This window comes from Ambystoma mexicanum, chromosome 2p (genome assembly GCF_040938575.1).
Source record: "Ambystoma mexicanum isolate Mex_15411 chromosome 2p, UKY_AmexF1_1, whole genome shotgun sequence".
Lineage (NCBI taxonomy): Eukaryota > Metazoa > Chordata > Amphibia > Caudata > Ambystomatidae > Ambystoma > Ambystoma mexicanum.
The window spans coordinates 105,903,970-105,922,533 of NC_090923.1; the positions used below are offsets into that span (position 1 = coordinate 105,903,970).

The 18,564-nt window shown below is 44.4% G+C and overlaps 1 protein-coding gene across 1 annotated transcript in view; it reads left to right on the plus strand.

Moving 5' to 3' along the window:
• Positions 1-18,564, plus strand: part of COPG1 (COPI coat complex subunit gamma 1) — a 569,339-nt gene that overhangs the window by 282,860 nt on the left and 267,915 nt on the right. Inside the window, exon 17 of the mRNA XM_069643344.1 lies at positions 4,256-4,381. Coding sequence (XP_069499445.1) covers positions 4,256-4,381 — 126 coding nt within the window. The remainder of the gene's footprint in view (positions 1-4,255; positions 4,382-18,564) is intronic.

The following is an 18,564-nucleotide window of genomic DNA, read 5'->3' on the forward strand; positions in this document are numbered from 1 at the left end:
ATTTAATGGCCATACCGCAAAGCACTGTTTCATACTCCTCAATGGATTTGCCTCTTTTTTTTTTTTCTCGCATAGCAAAATGGTATCTTGGCAAGAACGTATTCTCTTTGACAACAAAGTGTTTGTCCAGTTTGGGTCGACTCTGTTCAAAGCTTGTTAAACCTTCAGCTTCACTTGCAGGCAGTTCTGGTAGTTTCTTGAATACTGCTTGTCCTTGTGGTCCCAAGCAATGATAAAGCAAGGAGTCTTTTCTGTCAATAGCAAAGGTTCTGCCATGTTCCCCATGTATATATCGGATGAATCCTTCCTTTCAATCATCCCATTTGATGTTTGGTTCCCCTTGATGTGGTAGAAACAATATTGGTCATGGGATGTTCATTTTAGTTTTTTCTGCAAAATGTCCTTTACGCCAAGGACACCTGACCTTAAAGTGGCCGAAAAGCCCTTTTTGGCACTTTGTTTTTATGAAAAATCACTTATTTTTTGTTAAGGTCGCCTGGCCATAATATGGCCGCCCTGCACCTTTTTGCTTGCTATGTCTGGATGTCGCCTGACTTTAAAATGTCTGCTGTAGCTTTTTTGAGGTCGCCTGACCTTACAATGTCTTTTTGCACCCTTTTGCACGCAGACACCATCCTGCTTCACTTATTACGGTTTTCAGCGCGGCCCCCTGACGCTCAGTACCTTGGCTGGATGAGGGGCATTTCTGGAAATGGTGCAGTGTCTCTGCTTTGCTTTTAGGACCTCAACAGGACTTCCACGTCGCTTTGTGTGGATAATTCGCTTTGTTTCTTCTGCCTGCACTTCTCGCTTTCGCTTCATTTCCTCTGACGTTCCTCTGTAGTATGGCCACAGGTTGGCTCAGGCTGGGGCTGCTTCAGTAGATCCTCGTCGCCAGTAATGAGATGCACCCTTAGAGCACATTGAAGTAATTGTAAGCATGTATTACTTGCATCAAATTCTCATCAAGTTACATAGTAAGCAGCCCCAACCTGCCATTGCACCAGTCTGCCTTCTTCCTTCAAGTCATAACATCTCTCTCGAACAGTATCCAAGTGTTCCATTCCAGAATGGAATGTGTTATACTGTACACTCCATGGGCTACACACATTCAAGGTTAAAATGGCAAAATAACATATTTATACATGTTTGTAATGGGAGAACAGTGTATTTACATATGTACACATTTACCTGATACAACACCCACCTCCTCCAACTAACAGCGCACACCGTATGGTCCCCATCAGTAGCAACCAATCACGTACATCTATTGGAACTACTTGAGGTATTCAAAGCCCTAAAAGCTTTCCAAATCCTTCTAAAGGGGAAGACAGTCCTGATCTTCACGGACAGCACTACGGCTATGTACTACCTAAACAAACAGGGGGGCACTCACTCTCTGGGGCTATCCAGACTGTCCGAAAACATCTGGAAGTGGGCACTCAAACACAATATTTTCCTCCTACCACAACATGGTCCAGGGGAACTCGATCTTCAGGCTGATTTAGAGTCCTACAGGCGAGAGGTGTCACTCCCGCCAGGTCTGACCTGGCGGTATTAACACCACCCGCCTGCAGGAGAACATGGAAACACCAGCTCTGTCATAGACGGAACCAGTGTTTCCATGGGAATGGGGATATACAGAATTCCGCCTCCAGAATTACTGGGTCACTGGGGTGTAATGCCTCGTTGATTCCGGAAATCACAGAGGCGGAATGGTATTACCTGTCCAGCGGCAGCCTGCCTGTTTTTCCGGCACGGCTACCGCTGGACTCGTAAAGAGGCCCAATGTCTTTACAGAATGGGGTTTCCAGAGATGTACCTGTTCGCAACTCTGGAGAATGCCCAGTGCCCAGACTACGCCTCCAGGTACCCTCATTCACGCTCCAAGGGGAACAGTCTCTGGATAACATGGTCCGGGAAATGTGTCTATGCTTTTCCCCCTGATTCCCTTATTCAAAGGCTAGTGCACAAGATGCATCAGGAACAAACTACAATGATTCTGGTGGCACCAATGTGGGCTCGATAACCTTGGTTCTCCCATCTCATGAGAATGTCAGACTTCCCTCCAAAGAAACTGCCATGCCCATACAATATGCCATCTCAAGACCAGGGACAGACATTGCACCCGTGTCCCCAAACACTCACTTTTGCAGCCTGACTCCTGAAGTCTTTGGGCACCTTTCAGCTCCCACAGAGATGCATGGACATACTCAAGGAAGCACGTAAACCCAACACTAGACGTTGCTACTCCAACAAGTGGAAGTACCTTGTTGTTTGGTGCAATTCTAACACTGTCAATCCAATCGACTGCTCCCTTAACGATATTGTCCTCTATCTAAAACACCCGTTAGACTCTGGTCTTGTTTTCACCTGCTTAAAGTACATTTAGCCGCTCTATGTACGTATACCGCATCACAGAGCAATGTTTCATGGTGGAAGTTTCCTGTCATTAAAGCCTTCATGGAGGGGTGAAAAGACTTCAGCCCCCAATTTCCAACCCAACTCCCAGATGGGACTTGAATGTTGTTCTTTCAAGGTTAATGGAACCGACCTTTGAGCCCATGCACAATGCTAGCCTTAAGGCCCTCCCCTATAAGACTGCCTTCCTAGTGGCCATCACCTCTATAAGAAGAGTCACCGAACTACAGGCACTTTCTGTTCAAGACCCCTTTGTGACTATTCACAAGGACAAGGTAGTTTTGTGCACACACCCCTGCTTTGCGCCTACATTTATCTAAAAAAAAGATCGATTGATTCACATGGAACTTCCCACTTTCTTCCAAAACCCACTAATTTGGCAGAATGAAGCCTCCAAACACTAGATGTGAGGAGGGCATTCATTTACTACCTTGAGAAAACGAAACTGTCTCTCTGGCAGCTGGTAGAGAAGGAGACCCTGTCTCTAAATCAGCTATTTCCAAATGGATTGTAAATTGCATCACACTGTTACTCTTGCCAAGAGAGATCTACCCTTTATCCCTAGAGCATTCTACTCTGGGAACAGGGGCTACCATAGCATTTATTGCTAATGTTCCTCTAGATTCCATTTGCAAAGCAGCAACCTGGAGTTCCGTTCACACTTTCACCCAACATGACTGCTTAGACACACACTTCAAGTCTGATTCTCGGTGGGACAAGCAGTGCTAAGACATCTCTTTGCTACTGTTTCTTCACACATTCCACCATCATCTCCGGGTACTGCTTGCTAGTGTATGCACAGCATGTGATTCTAAGCAAATTCACAAACATCAGAAGGCTTGCATTACTCACTGTAATCGTATTTCTGATGGTTGTATCTGCTCAGATTCATATGCGCCCACCTTTCCTCCCCTCTTGCAGTAGAAGGAACCATAGTCCTCTTATACATTCTCTATTATCTGTACTCACACGTTCTGTAAGGCTCTCAAGGCAGAAGAAAAATAACCGTTGGGACCTCAACGCCTGAGGGATCTCGGGTACACTACACGTCACATTAGGGATAGTGTTACAGTCACGCCCATGTTGACTTCCCTTTTCGATCTTCGAAAAAAAGATGCAATACTCCGTGATTACCACTCGATGTTGGACTATATGCACAGCATGTGAATCTAAGCAGATACAACCATCAGAAATTTGATTACTGTGAGTAATTTGTTATATTTATGATGTATTAGTAAATGAACTTACATGCTTCTAACCATAGACAGGCTAGAGTAGCCCAGATAACTTCCTTTGGCCCTCATTACAACTCAGGCGGTAAGGGGTTTACGGCGCCGTAAACAGCGCCGACCCTTACCGCCTGAGTACGAGGTCCCTTAGCGCCATGGCGGATTTAACACCTGCTTTTAGCAGGTGTTAAAATCCATGGCGCTAAGGGACCATGTTGTTAATTACGCCACCGTAATTTACGGTGGCGTAATTAACGCCTTCCCCACTCCCATTATGCCCTATGGGGCAAAAATGGGAATGGGGAAGGGTAAATGGGGATTGGGGACTTACCGCCCCGCCGACCTCGGAATGGGGCGGTAAGTCCGCCTACCACCATGGCGTAAATGTAGTTTACGCCATGGTGGTAAAGTCACGGCCCAGGCGGTAACTTACCGCCTGGGTCGTAATGAGGCCCTTTAACTTGACTAGCGGCTCTGAGGAAAGCCCAGTAGGGAATGTGCGCTCATAATCATTCTAGTGCATCAAATGAGTAGTGCATACACTAAATTAGCTGATCTGAATGGTGATATCTTCTAAACCTAAACTGATTATTTCATTTGTTCAGGTTTGACCATTTCTATTCCCGGCCTGGAGAGAGCACTGCAGCAATATACCCTGGACCCATCCGAGAAACCCTTTGACCTCAAATCGGTCCCACTGGCTACAGCTCCAGTAATGGAACAAAGAGCAGGTACCTGCCAATCATCATGCTATATCATAGCAAAACCTTCATCACTTTAAGGTCTTTGTTGCACAAATCGCTTTTTAAAACCTTGTTAGTGTGCATTAATATTAAATATATTGATTTCAAAAACGTACTTTTCAACAGTAATGTTGTTTTAGATGCAATGTAACTAGTGGTGGAGTTGTTTGAGCAATGATCAATCAGGGTTGTTCAGTTGATTAAAGTGTTTGTTTACTTCATTAGCAAGCTTTTCAATGAAAAATGTATCAGTATGTAATCAATTGTACAGATAAAGACCACATAAACAATAAGAGTGAGGGTGAAGGGAACAAAGAGAGACAAGTCACAATACATGGTAGAAAGGAGCAGTCTTGAGTGAGCTTATGTTTCAGCTGGTGCAGCTGAACTAGGTGAGTTCTGTAAGCTCTGTGGTTCTTCAATATGAGGTGAGAGGAGTTAAGGAATGTTTTGAACCAAACAATTGCTCGTAGGTCCATGGCACGTTATTCCTGAGGTGGGGATATCTGAAAGGTTTAAGACTTCAATCCGGAAGAGGTTTGAGGACTTTGGCGTTGAGTATGGGTTTAACAGAGGGAGAGCAGCTGAGGGTAGATTTAAAAACTCATCGGGACATTGAACAGAGCCCTGTTGTGTCCTGTAAGACAACTGCTTTGGTGCGAGGGCTGGAGACCTATCTCTTGGGAGGGTGAACAAGGGAAGTTATTGAGTGGGGGACCCTTGAGAACACTGCAATCTCCCTGTTAATTAAGTGCACACATATTTTTATAGTCTTTGCTAGTAGAGTTTGTTATGCTGGATTTCTGAAATCTGGCCTGGTGGACAGGTTTCAGGAGACTACCCTAGAAGATGGGACCTCTGGGAGTTTAGCCAAACCCAATCAATATAAGCATGGAGCGTGGTCAAGAATAAGTCTCTGGAGAGGTGAATGGTGTCAGGGGTCCACACAGTGAAATACAAAATGACTCTTTAGACTGGTAAGTACCAAAATGCTATATTTATTATAGGCCCAAAAACACACTAAGAAATTGAATCGAGCAGGTAATATTATCGCACACAATACTCTAAATATAAAACATATGAACAGTCACCTTTGTTTAGAAATGCTTTCACTTCACCTAAATACCTTGAAGGGAAGTAGTTATGCAGAAAGAAAACCAGTCCACAAGAAAAGGACCCCAAACTTTGAGTCAAGTCCCTAAGTGGAATGAGGCTTTGTGCCCAAAAGTTCACAAAGTTCCTTAAGGACACAATCAGGAAGAGTTTCTTGTACTGGCGAGGAAAGTTCCAAAATACTCAGGAGTTTACAGGTCAGTAAAATACTTTCCTTTAGAGCAGCTTTTTAAATAAATGTTTGAAAAGCCAGAGATAGCGCTACTTACTCTGATTTTCCCAAAGGATATCAAGGAGGTTTCCGCTACGGTCCAGAAGCAGAGTGCAACCCTTTCCAGCAAAGAAATGCAGCAGGCGCTGATGCACGATTCTTCAGGACACTTTACCAGACGGGGGATGGCTAGTTTCCGCAAACGTCACTGCACACTGGTGACAGCAGGCGTCTCTCCAGTTGCAAACAAGGGATGCCATCCAGAACAGGATCCCGGGGTACTGGGACGCTGAAACTTAGCAGGAAGACGACTTGTAGGACTATCTGGTGACTACTGAAGTTACGGGCAAAAATGCAGAATGGCGATGCTTCTGGCATGGTAGCACAAAATAGAACTGGTCATTACACCATATGATCCAGGGAAACTTCCAAAGGCTCCAGGCTGCAGGATCGTGCGAAGGCGGGGACACTGGTCGGTCCCACCAGTCCAATGGTCGGTCCCACCAGTCCAATGGTCGAGGCCCTGATGAGAGCCTTTACAGATCAGATAGTCCAGCAGGGCTTGACTGGGACGGTTGCAGTAAAGGTCTCCAGGCCTCTTGTAAGAGGATTCAATTCAGCACTACAGCTACGTCAACGCCTAGTCTAGAATACTGAATGAAAACCCTTATTGATATATCTTTATGTCCAGTTCATGCGTTCTGGATGACTACCCCTATATAACACTCCTCTGTTGGAATCCCCCTGACCCCACCGAGCCAAGAAGTGGTTCTGTTTTGCAAGTTAAAAGGTTTATTTGATAATTTAAACAATAGATATATATCACACTTTAGAATAAATTAATAATTGAATAGCACACTTAATCTGATATGATAAAGATTAACAACGGAGAATCTGGCACTAGCACACTTCTTTATAATCACTAAGGAGTTGACATGAAATGGATAAGATAGCACACTGGTAAATAGGGACAGAAGAATAATGTGGAAGAGAATGTTTTATAGGGTTCAAGGAAATGCAAGGTTGAATGAATGAAATGCAGTATAGAAAATACTCAATATGATTTCAACAAAACAATGTAATCACTTTTCTCTGGCAGTCCCCTCCCCCCCTTGATGCAATGCAAGGAAATGGAAGGAAACACACAGTTCTCAGAAATGCAATCAAATGTGATTCAGTTCACCCCAGCAGGCTTAGACTACAGAAGTTTAAAACACAGGCCCAAAAATGCTTTTATATGTGCTGGCAATGACGTGAAAAATATGCTAAAATGCTTTTAATTCCCTCTAGAGGTTTAGGGTGAGTGGTATATGCTTTGAATAAGTTCAGGATCACTTTTGCAATGCTCTATAATGGTTGTCAGGTTGCAAACGAATTTTTGGCAACTGAAGGGCAAGCAGCAGCAGATTTTTACACGTGAAGAAATTTGCAAATCGCGGTAAAATGTCAAATCGCGGCTAAATTTGCGAATGCGCCGAGCGCGATTACAGAGGAACTACAAGGACTATCATTATCATTTTGGGGTCCTAGGAAAGCCTAGGATCTCAGCTTCCAGATGAAAGTTACTGCAAGTCTCTAGCACAAACGGTCAAGGAGATATGAGCGATTAAATAAAGGTCGTTTTTCAGATATGAAATTTTAAAGTTCAAAAAGACAAGTGCAGCTTGCAACTAGAAAATGACAGGTGACAGCTTTGCAAATGACAGATGACAGTTAGGAGGCAGTTCTACTTAGATTAAAATAGCTTGGATTATATTATTTTAACTAAGAGATTGGTTCTGCAGAGTTTTGCTATGTACTCACAATATATTTAGAAATATGCCTTGCCACGGATCTGGTCAGGTTTAGGACTGGACTCTGGTCTCTGCACGTCACAGTGATCTGGGTCAGCTCTCTCTGGTTCTGCTAACAGGTCAGCTCTACTCTGCTGGTCTGGTCTGGGTCTCTGAAGGTTGATGGAGGTAAAGTATGGATTTTCCCGGCAGAGCTTCCAGCTGCAAATGGATTTGAAGGTCCCTATCTGTCCTGTCTGTCTGCTTTTATGTGTTTTCAAAATGGGTGTGTGTGCAGCATCACTAGACTCTACCCCTCTCCACTTATCATTGGCCAAGCTTTCATTTCTCCCCTGATTGGGGGAGCTAAGTTGTGTCAGAGTGATGTCATTTTACAGCCTGCAGAAAGTCCACTCCTCCTGTTAACTTGCACACAAATCTAGATTTGAACCAAATACATATTTGCAGAGGTACATATTGTTTTAAAATCATATGCACCCATCATGCATTACAGGAGGTATACCCTGTTCAAACTCTGCTCTTCCTGGGAGCTTGCATTCAGAAATGGCAATATTTTGCACTTTTTAACTGGTTTGCAATACCGGACATTAACCCAAATTTACACACATGTGCGCAAGGAGTATGGACATTAGTTGATGAAGTGTCAGATTTTTCACATGCACACATTTTGAGTAATATCCTCTTTTCCGCTAAAACCCCCCTGAACATACCACCGGTTCTAAAAACCTCTTAAAATGTGGGCAGAAAAATCACAAGAATTATGGTATCATTTATAAAAATTTTCACATGTCCGCTCTATGAGTTATTCATCTTTTTAGAGTTATGTTCTGGCCCCAAAGGGGTGTGGTTTTCCTCCAGCACAAGGTTGAATTTCTGGTTTTTCCAGTTCTGCCAAGCCAGCTTGCTCTCACAGGCAGTGCCCCTCCACTTTGCTTCAGGAGGAAGCTACTTTTACGACATCTGCAATAAACCATCTGCCAGAGTCAGGAGAGGGCTTTGTTCAGAGCTCCTGTATTCTGTGGGGGCTCCCCTTAATTCAATTATCAGAGAGATGGCATATCCTTAGTGTGGCCAGCAAAAGGCAGATGGGCCTGGGAACACAGCTGTGACTCAAGTTTCACTCCTGATGGGGGTAGTTGCCAGGCAGAATTCAGTTTCTCAAGCCAAGTTTCAGATAAAATGTCACTTTTTGTTACCCAGTTTAAGTCAAGCCATTTTTTTACATATGCAGCTAGGATGCTGATTCTAAGTTTAAAACTATGACATTTAAACAATTGCAACCTATGTGACACTCAAAGTAGGTCACTCATTTCTTTTAAACATTTAGATTTGTAGTGTCTTTCAGTCCAAATTTACTTAAACTGCTGAAATCCACAGCTCAGCCAGTCTTGTTATAAACCTTCAAGTCACTTCAGAATATAACTTTACATTGGATCCACCTCTTAAAATGTCTTTCTTTGGCATGTTTTGGGTTCATTTATTCAGTTTTACAAAAAGTAAAATCTGGTGTTGTTTTAAAACGCCGGCTTTTGGATAGTGGTGAGTACTGGTACTGCACCCCTTTTTGGGATTTAAGAAAATGAATTCCCAACAGTTATGGGTTTGCTTTTGGCAATCAGCATTGCCACTCCCAATGATTTCAGACTACTGTGTGGGTAGTCCACTGGTGGTTTAGGCAGTGTCCTTCTGTGCCCATAACATCGGCAAAAATGAGTGGCAGCCTATTCTTCATGCATTTCCCTGTGCATTTTCTGGGAAGCTCTGGCCATCATGATGTTTTCCATGTCAGTACTGCACAGTTTTGAGGTAGGGCTTGGATGCGTGGATAAATACATCCCACACTCTTCAGAAGTCGTCCTCTTCAGTCGGCTTCACAGCTACACAGTATACTTGGCTCCTCTTCTGATCTGCTGAAATGCCTGCAGGACTTCTTATTCTAAATTCGGGTGAATGATCAAACTCAGCACTCCAATAGCAAGGATCTGCACCACTCATGCACACAAGCAGTGATTCAATCAGGGACCATTGTGCGGCTGACACATGCAAGCACACCAGACTCATTGGCACCAGTTTGTGGATTGGGACATACAGCCCCAGCCCACTGCCTGGGTCCATACACATAAGGCATGCACTAGCCTGCGAAAACAGTAGCTTTCCCATGCAAATGCATGACCATAAAAGGAAATTCCTGACCTCAGAAGTCAGGAAGAAGGCCAAAGAACAAAATGACTAAAGAACAAGTGAAATATCTCTTGGCACGGCCATCTTTGGACACTAGCCACCGTAAGTAGCTGTTGGGAAGATTTGTCATGTTTATGCTTCATCCCCTCTCTTAGAGGGACCAGCACCTTTTGCTGGACTTCTGTACCTTTTTCATTAATCATGAATGAGTGGACCGTTTTTCCACTCATTCATTATTGTGGGCTCTGTCTTTTGGAACTCTATTCTTGGTAATCTACCTGTACTATGGAGTCTATTTTTCTCCATAGCTCTTAAGGGCATCTGTATTTTTACTATTGCAACACACAGCTCCTTATGGGCAGTGTTGCTGGGTACTCTTAGGGTCCTCCTTTGAGATTATTTTTCTTATCCTCAAGTAACTACAGTTCTTAAGGGATAGAGAGATACTTAGTATATCTCATAAAAACATTATAGTCTGAGAGATTGGCACACACCACCTTATGTGGAGTGCCACAAAGATACCCAATATCCCCCTTCTCTCTGCTTCTCTGACATTTTAGTGACATTGGCAATCCCCTAGTTATGTCTGGTGGCAGTGGACGTGTTCTACCAACTATTGTGTAATTTATGCATCTCAGGCTATGTCCATAGTCTTGTTAGTGCACACTAGGGCCGCCCAAGTACCAACTTGGGGCCTCCCTTCTTTTTCACTATTACTAGCATGGTTGTTCTTTGTTAGCCCTTCTTCGACCATTCTGTGAGGGGGATGTAAGTGTGTGTGTTTTGCCTTTGACGAGAATCCTTGGTTGTCCCTGCATAGGCTCCAGAGTGTCTGGGCAGGTAGGAAGTGGGCGCAGAGTTTCTCACCCCCCACCTGTCCTTTGCCAGAGTGCCGGAATAGAATCAGCTCCCACTGGGGGCCTGCCTGTCCTGATTTGACAGCCAAACGCCCCTTTCTGTAAATTGCTGAGAGAGAGGAGTGTGTGCTGGAATTGTGTAAAAAGTGGAGCTCTGGGAGTGAAAAGCAAGTCAACCAACGGAAGCTGAAGTAACAGAAGAAGACTATGACCAGAGACGCCTGCAGACCCTTTGCAACACTGTGAAGTGACCACTACTGTCCTGACCATGTTTTCTGTGCGACAGAGGAGTTCCGAAGAGGATGCCTCCTTTCAGTTGGCTGCGGGGGGGAACAACCAGTCTGAAGACAAACTTTGATTTGAGCCATCTCCCGAGGTCCTGTGAGTTTCCAGAGCTGCGGTACCCCAATACCAGGAAACATACTGGCCATTTCAAGTGCATCATTATGGAAAGGCTTAATCCGTCCAAATCTTTGCTGAGCCCCAAGGAAAGTCCAGAGATCCTATCCAACTTGCTCAGACCCCCTCATCCGAGTGTGGGACTGCAGGAAGTGCAGAAGATTGACCGAGCGAGTCATATCTTTTGTTGGTGCTGCAGTAAAAGCGCCAAAACCAGAGTGAACCAAGAAGTTGCTGAAAGTCTGGCCCCAGGTCCTCCCGCAAGACTACTGCTGGGTGACCCTGTCCATTGTCCTGCCCTCAGTCATCGGACCAAGTAATCTGAAGTTCGGGTCCAGAGCTGCAACATCGCGGAGCCTCCAGCACAAACATTTTCTTCTAACCAAACGTACTGTGGGGAAACGGGTATTGCTTACCTGATTCCAGAAAGTCGCTCCAGAGCATTGGAGTGCACACAGGTGCCCAGGGCAACTCCCTCTTACCTCCAACTCAAGCCGCTGCTTGTGTCCCTTTTAGTGAGTCCTTTAACACGTTCTCCAAAATTGGTTAAACCTTCTTGTATATCCTTGTAGCCACAGGAACCTTTTTAATTCCTCTTGCTTTACAAGACTTTAAACCTTCACAAACTGCCTTTTAGGTAGGTATGTGTTTTTGACTTTACAAGACTTGCTGTGCTGCAAAACTGCCTCTAGAACCTGAAGCTCTACTAGGATAACACGAACTAACAGTTTTCCTCATAAATAAATCACTATCTTTTATGTGTATGCAGACTAAATATAATTACCATAACGATAGAACTGTCAAACTCTTATAACAATTGTATGCGTTTAGCAACTACCAACTAAGAAATGACTATTTGAAAGTATTGAAAAGTATATGTGTGATGGTTTATTGTATTTAACAGCGACTCTTGTGTAAATATAATCTATATTTTAATATGCATTTATGTGTAATTCCTTTCTTTGACGTGCTTGTTAGCACATTTCTGATAATTCTCCCTAATTCCTCTCTAGCTTAGAAACCCCCCAGCACTTTTGCTGGACTCTAGCACTTTTAACCTGGAGAGAGTGATTCCTTTTCCCCACTCTCTCATGTATTTTATTGTGATTTAAACTCTGGTTTTATTTGGTTAGGGAGTCTGACAATCTCCATAGACATCATCTTTTTACATTGTGACACATAACACCTTCAGTGCAGTGACACAGGGAAGTGTTTCAGATTTCCCAAAGGTTTAAATACATTCTCTTGGATGAACTACTGTTTCCAAGAGCAGTGAAGTGAAATTGACTTTACTTACATTATAACCTTCTAGACCCAACACGCACTACCTTACAGTAAGGTGCTGGAGGGGTTACTTAGTATCCCTTGTGTCTAGTTTCTCATGTAACATTAATGTTACCCATTCTACAATTAATGGCTGGGGGCAGTAGTTTACTTTTAACTACCATTGGGAGTTTTTACCGCAGGCTGTGTTCCCAGCTGCATTAAATCACCCATGGGTGCCCATTCTGTCAAAATGGCCCGGTCTTCTTTTTTCGCCATTTATTGTTGGAAAGGTCCTTCTTGAGATTTACTCTGCGCGCCGAACCAGGTTTGGTCCCTTTTTTCGTTTCGTCTTTGGCAGGATTCACGAGTGAAGCCCGCCTCTGGCTCCAGTATGTCTGGCAGGGGCAGGAAGCGAGGGAGGTGTTTAATCCCCTTGCTTACAGGAATGCACCCAAAGGTGATTGGCCGGCTAGCTGTCCAGCCAGGACAGCCACCCTGCTGTGTGATTGACAGCTAAGCTGGAATGAATGGGAGAAACCTGCATGAAAGGCAAGGCTTTTTGGCTTCGAAGGCAGAGTCGACCACTGGACGAAGGAATCCAAACTTCAAAGAGACGCATGCTGCAACTCCTGGACCGGTGAAGCCCTGCTACTGTTCTGAAGCTCCGAAATTCATTTCGCTTAGAGAAGCCCTGCAAGGACGACTTCTCCCCTTGAGTTGGTGGGACCAATCAAATGCAAAGTGAACTCGTTTGGACATCCTCTCGAAGTTGGCTGTACTTCCACGACTGCTGGAACCGAAGTGCCAGGGAGAGCAACACCAAATCGAGTGGATCGATTTTAAGTCGGACCCGAGCGCTAGGAAGATCTTCCGGTCTTCCCTGATGCAGGACTGACCAAGCCTGAGCCAACTCAACAGATGCTGGACCCTAGAAGCAAAGAAAGTCTGAAGTGGAATCCGAGAACCGCAGTGTTGCTATTTGCTGTCAGATGTGAGGATCTGAAATGTCAAAGTGCTACTGAATTGAAGTTTGCCCGTTGCTGTCGCCGACCGCCCCATTGTGTTGCAGGAGTCCCCAGACATCCTCCCTCTTGTTAAGACAAGCTGATCCACATACTATACTGGCTCCAGAAGGATTTTCATTGATGGCCAAACCAAATCGACCTCCAGATATGGGTGCTCTACGTAGAAACGCCACACCAGTTGACAATGAAAATAGATTCCTGACTCTCCGGCTGAGGCGCTACTCTGCAGGAACTACTTATACTTGACACGAGGCAGAAAGTGGACTTGGTGGAGCACACACCTTTTGCCTGAACGTCAGTGTTTCTAGCACTCCAAGTCTTTCTGTCAGTAGTGAAGATTGCATGCTGATTCTAACAGACAATGTAGTAACCATGTATTATATAAACAAAATAGGAGGCACCAGGTCAGGGAATCTGTGGGCTTTGGAAGTCCAGCTGGGGGAATGGACCCTTCAGAACAACATTGTCTTGTAAGCAGCGCATCTAGCAGGGTCGGACAACAAAGTGGATTTCCTGAGCTGGATGACCCAGGCCAATCATGAAAGGGCGATAAAGTGTGGGGTTCCATTATCATTGTGTTGTAAGAATCTTATTGCTTATGCATTGCCCTAGATTCCTTGGATTTCCAGGCTTCTTTAGAGGTTTTGCATGTCCAGGAGATGCATGACCCTTCTGGTAGTGCTGCACTGGCTGATGAGTCACTACCACAATGGCTGATGAGTAACTAGTTCTCTGACCTGTTGGTTATGGCAAAGAACAATATCTCCATCTCCAACTTCACCTGGATCTACTTCAGTAGAAAAGCGGGAACATATTGCATACATTTCTACGATTGCTTTCTTTGGCGATCTGGCACTTGAATAACTGGCCTTTGGCCACACGGGCCTCTCAGAAGATGACTTGGGAGCAATACAGGTCACAAGGAATGTGCAGTTTCAATATAAAAGCAAATGGCTCAGGTTCTGCCATTGGATGCTGGGCAGATTTTAAGAACTTCTGCAAGTCTCCTCCCACTGACCATACTGGGAAGAGCAGCGCTCTTCAAAATGTTGGCCCTGCCATGTTTTCTATACATCCTGCAGAATGCCCCACTATACATACCAAACCTGGAATTCCACAAGGTTGATAGCATCCTTAGAACGCTGCTATGGGTGGGGGGACATGCCCGGATCGCACTGCGAACACTACAGTGCTCCATCTGGGAGGGTGGAATTGGGTTACCACACCTGCAATCCTACTTCTGGGCAAGCCAAGTGGCAGTAATCGATGATATCCTGCATGGGAATAGAGAACTGCCACACATTCGAGCAGAGATCACAGGGTTGCATGATATTCCCCGGCTCATATGTCTCTTACAGAAGTTACCAAGACCCTTTCCCTGTACGATGACAGCACATATTACACTACTGTAGAGAGATGTACACAAGCATATTGGTTGGGACAGGAAGATCACCCCGGTGCAGGCACCCTGGGGAAACAACAACCTGCTTGAACTAGATAAGATGACCGGGTTGGATATCAGCGGGTATAATTAAAGTTGGAGATGTCATCGTGAATGGCAAGATAACCCCCTTTGCAGACCTATCTGAGCGAATTTGGCCTGCTTGCTACGGAGCACTATCACTATCTCCAATTAGCGCACGCACTACATACTCACCTTCCCATACTGTCGAACTTGCCAGACTGCACACCTCTAGAAAGGAATATAGCACTAGAATGCATCCCTACTAAAATCATGTGTGTCATGTATGCCATATCCTCCTTTGCTACTCCTGAACTCTGTAACCTGAAACACAAATGCAAGGGAGTTGTTGGACCTATACTGCCTGAGTACTAGCTGACAGCGTTGATGTACCCACGGTAAACCGCTATCCCTGCAAGACTTCTGCTAATACAGCTTAAAATCCTGCACAGGATAGATTATCTGTGAGTTGCACTGTATCGGTGGAATCGCGTCAATAATCACAATTGCCTGCACTGTCGACAGGAGGGGGGCACTTTTTTCCATATTCTGTGGGACTGCCCACGGATCAAAGAATACTGGCAACAATGTTGTAACAAACTGCGGTCCTAGGTCGCACCGTTCCTAGAGATCCAAAGATGATGCTACTGGGCATTGAAGAGGAGGGTTAAGTAACACGCTTTGAGAGGCTCTTTCTCTCCTCGGCCATGGGCCTGATCAAACTTAATATTACTAAACTGTGGGGATCTGATGTTGTCCTGCTTTTCGTACAGTGGGTGGCGGATCTGAATGTTTTATGTTGATCTCCCGTCCTACCTACCCACTCTCCTACTTCCCTATTCTCCCTCCCACCCATCTCCCTTTCTTTCCTTCGCTTTCCCTACTCCTCCTCCTTCCCTTTTCCCCTCCCTCACCTTCCCTACCTAGGTAAATTGTTCTATATATTGTCTTGCTGGTTTGTCTCATGATTGTTATTATGCTTCATTCATTATTCTTGTATCCAGTTGTTATATTGTAAAGCACTTTGGATTAAAGCGCTATATAAACCTAATCAAAATACAAATATATATGACTAGAGGGTGCCCTGGGAAAGCGAGGAAGAGCTGGCAGAGATGGGAGGATGCAAACTGAAATTGTGTTTGAAGAATATGTTGACGACTTGGAATACATTATGACTATATAGTGTTGTACTGACAGATAGATTGGATATGTCTTATGTTATCTTGTTTGTTAGTTGCTCTGTATTGTTTAATGTGTAAAAACCGATAAAAAGATGTTCATTCAACAACAGAAAAAAGACGTCTGCAAGTCTCAGTGGTTGATGTTTTGTAATGTCCATCAAGTCTGCTTTATTAGGGAACACAGCAATCTTTCTGCAGCATTTAGCTCACAGCTGTTGGAGCTTACCTATCCAACCATGACAGATTGATCTCCCTGTCTAACCCAGTTATCAAGTGCCACTTCCTAGGACTCTTCCATCTATTCCCTCCTTCATGCTTGCCTACATCTGCATAGGATCTGAATGTGTGCGCACAAACCATTCAAACCAATGTCATCTGCGGACCTTGGGATGCTGCCATGGAAAGCTGCTTTATTTAGGCCATCAGTATATAGGATTTGGGAGCGTTAGACTAGATTTCTAAACTCTGGCCTGTTGGGCAGATATTTAGGAGGCCAACCTAGTTATATGGGACAGGGTAACTTTGGGAGCTTAGCCAAACCAATGAAGGTAGCATGGATAGTGGTCAAGGCTGAGTCTAAGGAGAAACTAATGTGGTAAGGGGTCCACAATGAATCCACACAATGAGCAATCAGGGATTACACTTAGGGCCTCATTACACGGACTGCGGTGGACCAAGGTGCTATTAGCACCTTGGTCCATGCCGGTAAAATACCGGCACCGCCTTGGAGGAAAGGGGAATTACCGCCCTATTCCAAGGTTGGTGGGGCGGTAATTCCCCCTTCCCCCATTGCACTTCACCATTCCCATTTTTTCCCCATAGGGCATAATGGGAATGGGGGAGGTGCTAATTACGGCACCGCAAATTGCGGTACCGTAATTAGCTCCCTGGTCCCTTTGCGGGTTGGTTTTTAACGCCTGCAAAAAGCAGGCGTTAAAGTCTCCAACCCGCAAAGGGACCTCGTAGTAAGGCGGTAAGGGTTAACGGTCACCGGTACCATTAACTGTGACCGTTAACCCTTACCGCCGTCCGTGTAATGAGGCCATTAGTCTAAGTTAGACAGGTAAGTACACAAATACTCTATTACTGGCCAAAAAGACACAGTATGAAAAATGACAAATAACAGGTAGTAATATCACACAATACTAAATAATAAAATACATATATACAATCAGTTAATGTAAAACATCCAGTTCACCCTCCCAATATATGAAAGGGAAGATAAGTAAATAATTATAACACCAACAGTCCACAGGAATATCAATGCTAACTTGTAAAGTTTCCAATAGTTTTAGGAAAAGTTAGGGAAGGGTCCTGTGGGTGTGAAGAAGGCTCCAAAAGTCAGAAGAAGACATATACTTGTGAGTAAGACTGTTCCTAGCTTTTGGATGGCTTTTGACAACGGTTATTGCCAAAGCAAAACAGTTGTAAAACTATTCAAAAGATTCCAAATGTTTGAAGGGCTGGAGATATTGGTGCCACTGTAACTTACCCCCGTACACTGAATTTTTTCCAGACTTTTCAGGTCAATGGAGGGTTGCCAGAGGTCGGTTTTCTAACCAAGGGCTGAGTAAAACCCTACAACTGGGACAGTACAAGACTCCACTCTTAATATAAGGCTGTACAACCGGAGTATATGGTAGCATAGACCGAGCAGCCAGGCTAATCTTGGGGGGGGGGGGGGGGAGAACGCTGTAGCAAAGTACATAGACGCTGTAGTATACCAAGGATTCAATAGAAACATTCAGAAGTACTATACAAAATAAAGGTTTATTATAAATACTAGTAGGCCAAGTTAAGTCTTGGGTTAAATACTGGTTATAGAGTCATAAACGCATTTATAAAAACACACAACTATGCTTGAAGGTACACAGACCAAAGCATAAACCTTCTTAACAGTAATTCTAGAGAAGTCCAACCTTTTCATACATGTTTAGTATAGGCTACACCTATTAATGGGGAGTAAAACTAGTAGTTACTTTTTCTGCATTGACGCTCAGCATTGAAGTCACATAATAAACTAACCCGCAAGTCTACTTTTCTGAATAGTGGAACACTCATTCAAGGAACATTAAAAACCTATAACTGTTATTCAGTATAACACACAGTTATACTAGGTGAGTAAGGCCTTTTGGTGTAATATACAATTGCTTTTCAGCTCAGTGGAACACAGACTAAGGTCAGCAAGAACTCATTACACTAATTCTGGATTGCATCAGGCAGACCACGGTCAGCTACACCTAAATAACACTTCAAGAATGCCACACATCAATTCTAGGCAGGTAAAACCTAATGTTCTAATATACCATTACAGTTGCTTTCAGATCAGTGGTACCCCAGATTGAGGTAAGCAATAACTCTCTAACTTATTTTAGGATTCACACAGCTATTCAAGGCAAGTAAAACCTATATACTCTTACGTCCCGTCACCTTTCCTCCATACTGCATGGGCGTCCATTCCAAGGGACTGAAGACAGAACCTTTTTCACCAGAAAAAACCTTCTCCTTTAAATTTAGAGGCGCGCAGGGGTGCGACCCTGGGAGCATGTGCTGCCCTGACTCCGCCCTCCGGCGCCACACCTTAGCCCCTTTTCCGCATCGACGGGAACGGGGCGAATTCACCAGCGTTCCTGGATTTGGCTTCGGCCATGTAATTCCACGTGCGGATACTTCTTTGTCTTTT